The 14739-nt window shown below is 35.7% G+C and overlaps 1 protein-coding gene across 2 annotated transcripts in view; it reads right to left on the minus strand.

The window, feature by feature from the left end:
* CALCR (calcitonin receptor) overlaps positions 1-14739 on the minus strand; it is a 144523-nt gene that overhangs the window by 60350 nt on the left and 69434 nt on the right. For both annotated transcript variants that reach the window (XM_046668892.1, XM_046668893.1), the window contains exon 3: positions 4218-4298. In XM_046668892.1, coding sequence (XP_046524848.1) covers positions 4218-4268 — 51 coding nt within the window. In that variant the 5' untranslated portion in view covers positions 4269-4298. The remainder of the gene's footprint in view (positions 1-4217; positions 4299-14739) is intronic.

The raw sequence follows: 14739 nt of genomic DNA on the forward strand, positions 1-14739 counted from the left end.
GCTTAAATTTGGCATTCTTTCCAGAAGTCACATTCTGAATTCTATCTTTAAATGGACTGGACAACCAATTAAGAAACATCCCTGCACTAGTTGGAAATTCATAGAAGCCATGGGGAGGCAGTATGTGCAAGGATATCAAGTGGAAAATCCTATACTTGTATTTTCTACTACAGCATTATTTGGTTTAATGCAGTTTTAACATCAGGAATAGTGGAGATAAGACCATCTGCAAGAGTGGGTATAGGTCATGTAGATGACAGTAGCATCAATTTTATCATTCTTGCAATATTGAAACAAACTCCAGTGAACTTAGTTTGGAGCCTGGTTCAGCAGAGATTGTTTCAACACTGAAGGAATGAGGAATTAGAACCTTTGTCTTTAGATGAGCCATAATAATCTGAGTCCGCTCCTGGTCTGCTTCATGTCTGAGCACTGATGATGGAATTTTTCCAGTGGTAGCTGAATTTTCAGACTTTCTTCTGAAAATAACATACAGGTTGAGGCATTCTGTTATATATGTATATATACCAGATATTTAGATATAGATATGTAGATATAGACATATAGCTATATAGCTATTATATATGTATGAATCCAATCATGGAATTACTACTGCTTAAAAATAACATGTACAAAAATTTCATAAAGTTCATTAAACATATTAAACTTTTTGCTGATAATGTAATACAGATAAAAATTGCTAATGAGGTGGTATAATTTTCAGCAATAAAAAGGCACAATAGAAGCAGTAGTGATTAGATAAAACTACCAATGATGTGAAAGATTTAAAAATACTCTACTTATCATAACTGTTATGTTTATACTATATATTTGGAGGATATAAAGAAATATATGACATGAAGATAGAAATGAGACAGTAGGGGCATATTGCTTTTCTGAATAAAGATTGATGTTCAAAGTTTTGCATACAAGCCATCTCACATGATTCTTCCAAAACAAAACAAAAACAACCGCTTAATTGTTGTCTTATGTAGCAGTTTAGCCGCCGTATATGTGATGTCACTCCTAAAGGGGTCAAATAAATGGCGCCACACATACGACCACCAAGCTGCCACCAACAGCTGTAGTCCGCAGCCGAAACATCGCTGGTTCTTTTGGTTAATAAATACTTTGAGTGCCTCCCACATGCCAGGCACTGTTCTAGGTTCTGGAGATTCAGCAGTGAACAAGACTGGCAAGGTCCCTGCCCTCATCGAGCTTACATTCTAGGAGGTTTCTTCCACCTAATCATGGAGTCCAGAGGAAAGCAATATGATTTGAATGGCCATGTGCTCAAGCACCTCATGTAAGATACAGGATTTAAGACAATCAACCTACTTTTAGGTTACAGGTGGTTTCTAGAAGTACTGAGACAGAACAATTACAGAGTGGTTCTGAGTAGAACTTTGAGAAATCATCCATCTCTGCAATGGTTCAAACCTACTGAATGTAGGGACCCATGCTACTGTGCTGAAGGGAGAGATTCCTGCTGATTGCCACAGGATAGAACTGTTCTAAAAGGAATATGAGTCAAATTGATATAACCACCAGGATTTCCATGTTGCCATCCTTAATACTAATAATGTATATGTTAGAATTATTTGTAATTTTATTTATTTGTAATTTTTAGTTGTAATTGTTGGTAGTTTTCAGTTACTTATACTTTTCAAAATAACAAAGGATAAAGCACAACTTTGTAAAGTGTTAGCCCTGGTTCTTCCAGGTAGGATTAGATACCTGGTTGATGTCCTATGTACTTTCTACATAAGCATTATATAAACAACAAAACTGTTGCACATAGCATCAATTCAAAGTAAATAGAATACAGCTAAGTAATCAACAACAATAAAATGCTTCTCAGAAGAACCAGGTTTCCTATGTCTTAATCATTGGTGTTATCATTGTCAGCAGCAGCAGCAGCACCAGCATTTTTTGAGCGCTCTCTATGTGCCCAGCACTGTTCTAACCCTGTTGCATTACTGCAGATAAGGGAGAGGAAGCGAGGGGGTGGTCTTGGTTAATGCAGACGTGGCTAATGAAATGTGGTGACCCAAACTAGCACTTTAAAGACCATTTGGAAATCAGGTTAGTAGAACTTAATCAATATACTGGTATGTTTTTTCACAATAATGTATCTAAGAAGTGACATTTTGAAGGAATTAAAATCAATGTTATTTTTTAAAAATTTACTTTTCTCTGAGGACTATCAATGTGGAACACAATCAGTGTTTTAGAAGGAAACTGATGTATCAAAAATTTTTTATGGACAAATCCTCCAAATCAAATATATAATCCAAATACAGACAGAAAAGCAACTTTCTTGTTACAGCAAAGAGAGCACAGAGCCATTTAAGTGCCCGGTGCAATTATGTTTGACAGTAAAAGAGACGCCCACAAACCATAAAACATTTCTGTCCAGGGCTGGTGCAAATATGTGAAATTCTTTCAGTCTTTGAATTTTAAAATATATAAGGTAAAAATTTTGAATAAAAGTGACCTACTTTATGTTTTTAACACATCAAAAATTACCTGTAGTCATCATAATAAGAAAGGTGGTAATATTCCAACTATCTTAATATCTAGTAGTTACTTAGTTTTTCTTCTGTCAATATCTAGTATAAGTATGTGCTTTATGAAATGAAATTATTTGGAAATATTCACATATAGTTGATCACATAGGATTTTATTTGAGCTATGAAAAATAACAATATCTATTTATGAAGAGAATATACCAATATTTCTGCATCAACAGAATACAGCATAAGGCTTGGGCATTTACAGACACAATAAAATATTCTAATAGTTTCTAAAATATTCTTGTTTAAATGTTTTTATTATATTTCCAATGGCATGAAGTTATGTGCATTTCCAAATACTGGATTACGTTTAGCAAATTATACTGTACTTTGCCTAAAAATTAAAATAATATGACAGTATTACATAATAAAATAAATTATACTCATTATCCAAATAGGTACAAAAGGGCTACATTAGCAATCATTGCCATAAACTATTTATTTGATTTATAATATTATAAAATAAAAATTCCTTTAAAAATTAAATTAACATTTATGGAATATTAGTAATACTTTTCCTCAAATAACGTAAAGAGAAACAGTTTATGCAAATTTGGAAGCCTGTGATTACACATTAATTAACGATGGAAATCCTGGAACCCTAGGCAAGCTTTGGGTGAGTATAACAACATCAGATATTGAGGGATCTTTACTACCAGTTATAAGTCATTGGCCAATGTTGTTCTGATGTGGTAAAGAGGATAAGGATCAAGACAACTCCAAATTTGTTTATGTAAAACTTACTATCTGCCCTTCATGTGCTATGGAAGCTGATATGATGGTGGGTTAACTAAATTGATGCAAATAAATAGGCATTGATGGTGTTTTCTAAGACAATTATAGTTCTGACTACTTGCCAAATCATTTAGCAATAAAATAATATAAAATTACATAAACTGGACATGATTTAAAAGGCTGGAGAGTTATGGAATGACAGTGGTGTGTTAAGACTTAAGATTCTTAGTCAGTATTTGATAAATACATTTGAAATCAATCCCCAGGCTGAAAGAATTCGGATGTTTTATAAAGACAGAGGCCCAGAAACTCTAATTCAAATCCACATGTCTAACATGGAAAACATTTATCCAAGAACATGATTAACCTTCAATGTTAATTTCCAAGATAATATGGAGATGACTGAAGTTAATGCTAATTTTTTTTTTTGAGGAAGATTAGCCCTGCGCTAATGTCCACTGCCAATCCTCCTCTTTGTGCTGAAGAAGATTGGCCCTGAGCTAATATCCGTGCCCATGTTCCTCTACTTTATATGTGAGATGCTGCCACAGCATGGCTTGATAAATGGTGTGTAAGTCGGCAACTGGGATCCGAAAAAGCGAACCCCAGGCTGCTGAAGCAGAGAGCACAAACCTAACTGCTATGCCACTGGGCCAGCCCCCACATTAATGCTAAATTTTTGTAAACAAACAAAGCTCACATATCTGGGTAAACCGTAACACTAACCTAAGTCAGTAAAAGTTCAGAGGGGAGATTTGTTAACAAAATACTAAGAAAATGATAGTTTTGAGGAACTTAGTTTTGGCTTCTGGAGAACAATGTCTACCCTTCAATCATATTCAAAAGATTCCTCCCTTTTTAAGCACTCTTGATTAACATAGTTTAGAATAATTTTGTTTTACTTACATTTAGGAAGATGAACAGTACCAAGCACCGGCGCGTAAGTGAGAACTTCATTTTTGGTTTTTGAAGATGATCTTATAAGTCCTAGAAAAATGTAAAAGTAACAAAGACATTTAAATTAACATAGCTTTAATATTGACAATAGTGTTTCTTTTTCTCGTCTTCTATTTGATTTGCAGAGGATCGATGTCCCAAGACCCCCTAAATAAAATCCATGTAAGTTAAGAATGGTATGATTGTGATGCAAATGCAGCTGCGTATTCCATCACCCTTCCTTTCAGCCAGGAAGGCTTTGTATCTGGTTGTTGTCTAAAGTCTTCCTATTAAGAAATTCTGGAGCCACCTTTACATATCAGGACCAAAATAAAGGACTGAGAGAAATCAAAAACGATCAATGTGGACTTCAGTTAACATGTGGCATCAATAGAACTGCTGGAAATTTCAATGGAAACATTCACACAGAAGTCACCTCTCATTGCACACGAACAAGTAAAATCCATGGTTTGTAAATGATCAATAGTCATGCCCTCTAGGTACTTTAAGGTCAACTTTTATTTAAGTAGTCTTATTTGGAGCCTTGAGTATTTTTCCTTCCTACAAAATTTTCTTCAAGCTTCAAGTTGCTATTAACAATAAATTTCTTCCACAGCAAGAATTGAGTACATCACCTAACAGCTCACTATTTACTCAAGAGCACAATAGTCAGAAGCAGTCTGCTTTGTCACAAATATCAAACAGTTTTTCATGACTCTGCAAATAATTTTACATAGGAAAGGTAGTAAAGGGCTGAAACATTTTTTTTCATCAGTTGGATTTATGTGAAAACTATATTTTAATGAGGGGGTAGTTATGATTGCATCTGACATCTTACACTTATGTATTCTGCTGAGTTAGCATCTACACTGTGTGCCTAATAGATTTGCCCCCTCCAAGAGCCTAAGTTGTATTCAATTTACATATCTGTATGACAGGAAATTGAGAATGTAAAGTATAATTTTCAAGTGTCATATGGCAATCATTATTTATTGCTTCTGATTTACTTCAAGTTCACTACTTAGTTAAAAACACAAACATACACGTATTAATTGCTAAGGCACTACAAGGAATGCAAATATGGGTCGGCTGGATGAGATATGGTTCCATTTACAAGAAATTGAGCATGGGGAGGGGGCATGGAGTAGATATGAATAATACAAGATGTGCTAAAATAACCATAATACAAAGGGGGTGAAAAGTTCATAAAATGGTACAAATACAGAGCCTCATAAAAGAGAGGGATGATTCCTGATTGGGGGGCCATGCCAGGATTGGTATATTGACATATAATTTGAAAAGTGAATAGGATTTTGAAAAGCAAAGACATATAGGCAAAGAAAGCAGACTAAAACAAGATATGGAGAAAGGAAAATTTAGGGGTAACCAAAGAATAAGGAATATAATTTAGCTGGAGCTTAGAACTTCTCAGGAAGTGAAAATAAGGCTAGAAAAGTAGATTTTGAGTGCCTTGGAAATTTATTACCTAAAACACCCTTTTGGCACTTATATGCCTGCCATACATTTTCATCTATGCATATACACAACCTAATAACCTTCCCTGATGCTAAACCCCTTTCAGATAAGAACTATGTTTTAGTTATCTAGATATCCCTGGTGCATCACACAATCACTTACACATGATTATTATTACTGGCAATGATGGTGGTTTGTGGTTTAACAAATTAAATGAAGCATAGCACTCCGATATTTTACAACTGTATCCTCTCTACACCACCACATTAACAAATCTGAATGCATTATTTTCCCTCTCCAATTCTTCACATTCCCATGTCAGTGACTTGCACAATTATCCATGAATTGTCTGAAGGAGAAATCAGGGATCATCCTTGATTCCACACACTCCTCCATGCCCAAGATCTTGTCTCCAGGACTCTGATTCTATCTGCATTTGGTATCTTTTCATATATGTCCACCCCTCTCTACTACCTTAGTGTAGGTCTCCATCTTTCTCTTCAGAACACTAGCAAGTGCCTCACAACTAGTTTCCCTGCTTCAAGTCTTGATCTCCAACCCATTTTCTACACCAAAATGAATAGAATTGTATCCTCCTTCAGGGATTCCCTACAGACTTTAAGTAAATGCATAAAACTCTTGGCTAGGAATATAATACAGGGTCCTCCTATATCAACAAGCACCAGGATAATCATGGAGAGAAATAAAGACGGAGAAATTAAAGTTGCCTCCTAGATTGCTAGCTTGGGTGTGAGGACCAATAATGAAGGAATTCAGGAAGGCGAAGTAGGTGGAAGAGGAGGAGCTTTTAATCTGTCTTCTCCCTTAATTGGGAATATTACTACCTGAGTATTGAAGAAGATTTATATCCTGCTGTGAAAGGTAGGACCTTTGAAATGTAAACATACTTGTGAAATCAACACAGCTTTCCTTAACTAGATCCTGCATTTTTAGAAGGAAATCATAGACATACATTGAATTCCTAAAGGTCTGCTTCTTATGATAGTCCTATGATTTAGCCTCTGAGGGAAGCAGGATGTGTGGAACATTACAGGTGTCAGAATTGAAAGTCAGATCTCTTCTTCACATGAAAGTCCTGCTCATTAATTCCAAATGTGAGAGCTTAGTACAGGGAGATGCCAGCTCCTCTATGAAGGTGACTATGGGGCAGTTAGGCAGTTAATTGGCTTGTTCTATCTGTGTCATATATTTGATGTCATTTGATATTTTGTAAAGTGTAAGTTGCTCAGTTTTGACTCAACAGTATCATTATAATAAGAAGCAATAGAGGTGGTGGGAGACTTGTCACCCCTAAGGTGAATGGAGCTGCACAGTCACCATATTGTAGGAAAGGGGAGCCCCATGATTTTAAGGCCCTTGATTTCACACACTGCTTTTACAATTTTACCATGAACAACTAAGGCGAATGAAAATAGGTCTGAGAGTGAACATTTGGAAATGACAGAGGGGTTTAGCCAAGAAACAAAGTCCTTTCTTTTTTCCTATTAATTGAAGAGGTCTATAATTTTAAATACTCTTGCATTATTTTGAACTATAACAAGTTCCTCATATGCAACTTTATGGTAGATCTGGGCTGTACTGAACCTGCCTCGAGTCAGAAAAGTTCAACTGTAACTGTCCAGGGTTAAACAGTACCTTATAGATACGCCCCTCTTTGAGAAAAGTATTTCATGGCGGTTTGTGATAAGGGGAGAAAGAACTTATAGGTAGATTGTAGAGAAAGACAGGGCTTTATGAGTTAAAGGGGGAAAAACAGGCAAAGAGGAGTAGAACCAGAATGCAGAATGAGGTAATCCTCCTTCTCAAGATTCTTCAAAGGAAAGAGAAAAAAGAATGAAGAAAGAGAGTTAATAAGAGCGACAGCTACGGAAAACCCAAAATGAACTAACAAAGATTTATAGCTTAGTTGAATGGATGATTAAAGGATGGATAGACTGCAGGGTTTAATCTAGGGCAAGACTAATGTGCAGTTTTCGATAGGCAGGGTTCAGAATTCAGTGGCCTTGAGGAGAAGAGTTTTGACTTCAGGCTTAGAGAGTTAAACCTGGACCCAGATAGGAAATGACAAAGTCAGGCAAACAGCAGCTAATGGAGATAAAAATGCAACTTAGAAAATTTCAATTTGGAATGGGAACAGGTGAGACTTAATCTGTGCTCAGACAGTCATCTGGTACACCTGGAAGATGACTCAGAAAAAAAAAAAACAGGTTAACTTTGACATCTGATTATTTGTTTGTTTACTTGCTTCTTGATGTTTTCCCTCTTCCTTCTCTACAGCAACAACTTTGTTCAGTCTTGTAACCCTAGAACCTAGGAAAGAGTCTGGAATATAGTAAATGCTCAGTCAATCTTGGTTGCTTAGTTTAAGGGATGATTTAGGGTCAGAATTTGGCAAGGCAGGAAGCATTATTCTGTTCCCAAAGAGCCCTAATTGTGGAGCCAAGAGACTCTAATTTCTGCTTCTACTTTTACTATTTCTTTAGTTTTGGGCAAGGAGCTTCACCTCTATGCCAGTTTTCTGTCTATAGAAAGACTTCTTAGTTGTCTCCTCCTTGAATAGAACACACTCCCATATATGAAGCTTACTGATCCCCTTGGATCTGTCTCAGTAGTCTAGTTACCTAGGGCAGCGGTTTCTGAGATGTCTTTTAACCACTTTTTTAAACAGAAGCTCTTGTGGGAGCCCCATTGATAAACCACATGAATGCGGACTCTAAAAACCCAATTGTGGAGCATGATTTAGAAAATAGAGATGAAGTAAACTTGGACAGTGGTTCAATTACTGGGTGGGACGACAGAATCTGCACTGCTTTGAATCCACAGTGAACACTCGTCACTAATCTCCTTGTAGAAAATTGTACCCCTCTGTTGCAGGAGTGAGTTGATCAGTGGAAACCATGCCTCCTGAGCATAGAGTTTAAATCACTAATGCAATGATGATGATTGAATAGAATGATCTTCATTTACGGAGAACAGATTTTCCTTGAAAAGTAAAGTTATTATTTTTATTTTTTTGTGGAAAGAATATGAAATGTCAATGTCTGAAAATAATGTGTCTATTCTTATAGATCAGCATTTCCAAAAGTGTATTCCATAGAATAGCAGTAATCCCTTGAGAAGCAGTATAAAATAATATTTCCATGGCCAAAAAATTCAGGAAATTAAGCATTTCCTATATTCCTCTTAGAGATTTACCATAGACATTAGCACTTTAAAGTATCTAATTTTCCTGTATCAAAAACACTAGTTTGACTTTAACTCTTAATTCTCCAAACCTGTTTGACCATGAAAAAAGTTTTTTTATGATAACAATTATTAACACATCTACAGAATATACTTTGGAAAATGATCTCTTGGCTCAATGGCAATTTCTAACCCATGATAGTCAATTAAGTCCGTAACTCATGAGAAAGAGCTGCCCTTTTACTTAAAATTTTCTTTTTTCTTCTCCATGGAGCAAAAGTTGAACTTTTGAGGTCTTAAATACTCCCTAGCCTTGGTATGAAGCCCAAAGCTATAAAAGGCATCTCAGAGGCAATTCCTCCTTTGGAGCATTATTCGTCAAGAACCTCTTCTCTAATACCCTGACTATAATAACAAGGAATTGGATGAGGGGTATGGGTGAACAGTAGGAAAGAGAAAAGGCAGGCATTCCTTATCTGAAAATGGCTGTGGGCTTATGTCACCCAAGGCCTAGCATCTGTTTCAAATTTGAAACTTGGTATTTCTTTTGAACATAGCTCTATTTAATATTTCTGTAGATGTGGTCCGAGTGAACAGGTAAGTGAAGTTTGTGAAGCCATGGGTACGCTAGCTTGCCTTCTGTTTGGATAACTCCTTGGTTATATAACCTATTAGAAGATCATTCTTCATTACAATAGGAACTAATTTGCCAAGGCATAAGGTCATAAATCCAATTTATGTTGCCACATTAAGCAAAACAGAGAGCCTTCCTGCTCCCCATCACGAGTTTAAAATGCCCATCTAAATCCAGATTTGCTGGTAAAAACTAGCACTGTCTGCATCGGGGAGCTGTTTTTGGTAAACAGTTGGCACACAAGGTAAAAGGAAGAATCTGGAGAAGAAGTGAAGCAGAATAAAACAGATGTCATATTGAAAAGAAATAAGACTTTTTCTTTGACTCATGTCAATGACCTGACATAGTAAGTGCTCAACAAACATGTATTGAATAAAACAGATTGCCTCTAAGCAGTTGGCTGGGTAACATTAAAAAATGATGAGATCTTGCAGAAATAGTTCAGAGTCATGTGCAGTTCAAAGTGTGCCATTACTCAAATGGATATTATTAATGGATAATTAGATAAAATTTGGCTAATTAAAATTAATTTGAGGAAAGGGCACTGTAACTCCATGAATACTTTCTATTACTGGATCTCCAATAGCAGCCATGATAGGGAAAGGGGAGATAGAAACTGTTTGGTTCAAATCATTTTAATTAAAAATACATCATGCACTTATTACATGTGTTTTAATGCCATCTCAAGATAAAGTTTAACTTCAGTATGTGAGAGGTTGGGAGAAACATATTCCAGTCTAAAGGGTCAGCTTGAGCAAAGATGAGGATGCAGGAATCACTGAATACATTGAAGAAACTGTATGCGGGCTGATTCCAAAGTCCGTGTTCTTAGTCGTTACATTACGTATACACTGGCATAGAACAAGGAAGAAATAAACTCAAATTTGGACAAACAGAATTTGAATTGTCAGCAGGGTCTTCTATTTGGAGAACCTAAAATGCAGCTGACTGTAATTAGAATGTTCATGGGTTCTTTATAAGCACTTCTGTTGACATCGGCTATGGTAAATATGAGAAGAGGAGGCAGTGCAGTGTAACGGAAAAAAAACACTGGGGGTAGGAATAAGGAATCCATATTCTAATCCTAGAACAACCTCAAACTTCACATGACTCTTAAGCACATAATTGCACCTTTCTGGACATCAATTTCACTATCTATAAGTTAGGCAACTGGATCGTAATTAAGGGTTCTCCTCACTCCAACAGTGGCTCTAAGTTGAGCTGCAACAAAATACTAAAACCATATTTTGCAGACACAGACAGCATAGCAATTAGATAAATATTGGGTCTATTTGACCCTCCAACAAAAAATAAACAGCCTTTTCCACATTGTGTTCTCCGAAACATGATCCTTGTGACTACTTAATTAATGATGAAAAAGAGAAGCTTTGAACAATGTGGAATACCATGTGCACTTTTCTGGAAAAATTTTATATTTATGTTAAGATATTTATGTTAGGATATTAAAAGTTCTGAGAAGTCCTGCAAAAATTGATCCTTTAATTAAATTCATTTGAATTAACTCTTGTTACCAATTATCTTTACCAATAATAATGTGCAATCAACACTCAAAGAATGAACAGGCAAGCTTCGCTAATAGTTGACTTCCTTTGATTTCAGTGAACGAAAGGTGAAAGGTGTGTTGCTCTCTCTTTATTAGCAGAAAAGGCTGTGGGTTTAGGTGAATGTTGCACACTTATTAGCATTTCTTTATTATATTGGAACTGAAATTGCAAGACTTTGCCACAACTTGTCTAGATTATCTCAACTCTTATGAATAGATGACTGAGTTAAATGTGTTGGTGCTTTGTTTTGAAGGTCCAGTTTCACAAATACTGATATCCTTCTCTTTTACTGAGGAGACTTCCTGAGAGGGTCTGCATTGGCTCATACAAGTTATGAACTCTTTTAAGTCAAACTTTAAAATGTTTATGTAGAATTAATGTCATACATACATCAAATCATTCTATAAATAGCAACAGGAATTTAAAATTGTAGGTTTATGATTTAGTTCTTATATACTCATTATTGTGTCCTTATACACACATTATTGAAAAAAAATCCTCTTTCAGAAAAAGATAAGCCTGATTTCATTAGACAATGAACTGGAATGGATTCTAGAATTCAAATTTTCCAAACTTTTCACTGGACAGATGAGTTAATAAAAACTACTGAGATGATTTCCCTCAAATTCATTAGAAAGTTAATGGAAGAGCTCTGGGGAAACCTCTATCATGGATTCCCAAAGTAGTGTACACTCTAAATTACTGCCCTGCCTCACATCAAAGGTTTTTCCTAGTTGGCTTCAGTCTTGTGCAGTAAAGCCTCTGAGGCCGGGTGTAGTTGAGACAGAAGTAACCCAGGACGTCAGTTCATCCTCTCATCCAGTTTGATTTCGCTTAATCACCTTCAGGAATTTTGTTTGGTTCTGATTTCAAGGATATCTTAGTGTAGAAGGTGCCTAGACCTGAATAAAATGGGTTGAATAAAGGAATATCCTGTAGTATTATTCAAAGCATTTAACAATCTTTGCTATTTAAACATCCACCAATCAGAACAATTGCTGGATATTAACCATAGGCACTGTTGCATCAATGCGCACTAGCTGTAGAGTTTTCCGTTTTCCTCCTCTCTCCCATATCCTTGCTGCTCATTGTACTCGTATCTCTGTAAATTTGTGTTTGCAGAAATGGAGGTGGGATGGAATGAGGTAGAGAGCACTTATTGTATTTATAAATTCACTCATCAAATATTTACTGATTCAGACGCCTTCTTGCTCTCATGAGTCATTATGCACTACAGAGAATGCCTGAGTGGGAGCTACCTTCATGGATCCTCTTATTTACACATGTTTTCCAATCTTCTCACCATTTCTGGGATTCCACACAAAGATATTTCACCTAGAACCTTACGAGGGACAAGCTTGCCCCTGTATTTCCAATTCCAGTAGCATATATTTGCTAATAGAGAAATGCACCATCAAATGTAATTTAATAATTACAAAGCTTTCCTTTTCTTCCTATTATTTAAGGACCCATTTCCATGAAATTTGAGAGTCTTGGAAATCATCCTTTTTGTATGGCTGAATAAGCAGTTTTTGTAAAATTAGCTAAATTCCTTTGAAAAACAGCGATTAAGTGGGATTAATGACATCAGGGATGGCCAGCCACTGAATCCCTAAATGTCGGTCATGATGATGCAAATAGTTTTCATCATAGCAGTTGTTTCCCACCATGATCCTAACAGCTAATATTCAAGCCTCTGTTATAAGGAACTTTTATCTAAAATGATGATGTCAAAGTCAATGTCAATGTGACAATTTAATATTTCGGGTGAAGTGAACATGTTGCAACCTGTTTTACCAATGAAACCTTGGTCCTTATGAAGAACTGGCAAATTACTCACTTTCCCAGTTCATTTTTAAAAAATTAAGTATATAAAGAAGTTATGGTACATAAACAAGACTTAATCAGAAATTTAATTACGATTCTTTGTTCTTGTTAGCAACCCAGTATAACCACCAAAAACCTCCAAAGAGGACCAAATCTAAAGGGCATTAAGAGATTTATGGCTACTCATTTTATTAACATTAGACAAATGTTATTTTCCAAGATCAACTGTATTGACTATATTGACTTTTATCTAAATCATGCGTGTAAACTAATAATACTTTGGAATGATTATTGCTTAAAGACAGATATAAATTACTTAGATTTTTTTCTAACTTAACTCTATTGAAGCAATTATTCACAAATGCATCAATGTCGGTTTCAAGGTTGCTCTCTGCAGAATTGAGCTAATTCTAGAGTTGGCCATCAAGGTGAGTATTGGGCTAGAGTACAACTAATACTCCTTGATTAACTGCTCCAATATTCCTAAATTATGGAATTTTAAAATGCAGTTCTATGTTTTTCTCTTTTTGTCAGAATCAAATGCAGAGTCTATACAACCAAAGATAATTAAGATCAAAACCAAAATACTCAGTTCATCAAAGTTCTTCTTAACCCAGTATGAATGATGAGGCTACTGTTCACAGACCCTGACCTCAGGGCTCTCCCAAACCGAAGAACTGTGGGAAAGAGAGCCAGCCAAATGTATATATTGGGTATTTTACCAAAAACAAATTCAATGTATTTAGTCAACAAAAGGGAAGAATGAGTCAAAGCAAAATGTAAAATATTTTCCAGATGGATGGACTACATTCTCAGAAGTGTGGCTATCAGAAAGCAGGTAGACTCACAAAGGAGGGTGGGCTTTTCAATATACTCCAATTAAAGCATTAAATACAATTGCTTTTTAATGCAATTTAATTGAACTTAAACCTTAATTCTGCTTCTGTTGGCACTAAACTCGCACTCAGCAATAAACAAAATGAAAGTCATGACTGTAAATAGTTGAATGGTCTAGTAGGTAGGGTCATTGAAATATTTTTAATTAACCCTGTTTGAAATAAAAGTCCAGTAGAGTGCGGCCCTTGCAATGATCACTTTGTATGTGTGATAATAGCTGTGTGCCTGGAAAGGTGCTAAAGGCCTTTACTTTCATTGTCTAAATTAATTCACTCAACAACCCTACGAGGGAAGACTTGTAGATGAGAAAGTGGCAGAACTAGGATTCAATAGCAGATCTCTAAGATCTTATAATCCATGCACTTAGTGACTATGCTGTGATGGTCCCTGATTTTAATTTCTATAGAGCTGGGTTAAAAATTGGGAATTTGGGTTTTTCTTTCATACTCCCTTGCTTAAAATTAAATAAACTAGATACTCAGTACAGAAAAAGCTAGCTAAGTCTTTTCTACCTCTCAGTACTCACAAAATGGTTATCATATCTGTGCACTCACTAATCAGGAACATTTGGGGAATTAATTTCTAATAGGCTGCACTTATGCCAAATAGATGCCAGAAGAGATTGAATCAATTAATGAAGGGAAAATTTCAGGCAAACTAGGAATAAGATATTATGTAGATAAGTGGTGCTCACATTTTCAATTTATGGGTAACTTGAGTGGCAAAGGAATTCAAGAATCATTTGTCCCACCCATTTATGCCTTCCACTGCATGTGTGTGTACACAATATAAAGTCATTACATATATATTCTTTTTAGGAGTTGAAAGAAAAAAGAATATGTTATTAGTTCCTCCCAAGAATGAAAGCATAGACAGCGATTATAGATAA

The sequence above is a fragment of the Equus quagga genome, chromosome 8, assembly GCF_021613505.1.
Source record: "Equus quagga isolate Etosha38 chromosome 8, UCLA_HA_Equagga_1.0, whole genome shotgun sequence".
NCBI lineage: Eukaryota > Metazoa > Chordata > Mammalia > Perissodactyla > Equidae > Equus > Equus quagga.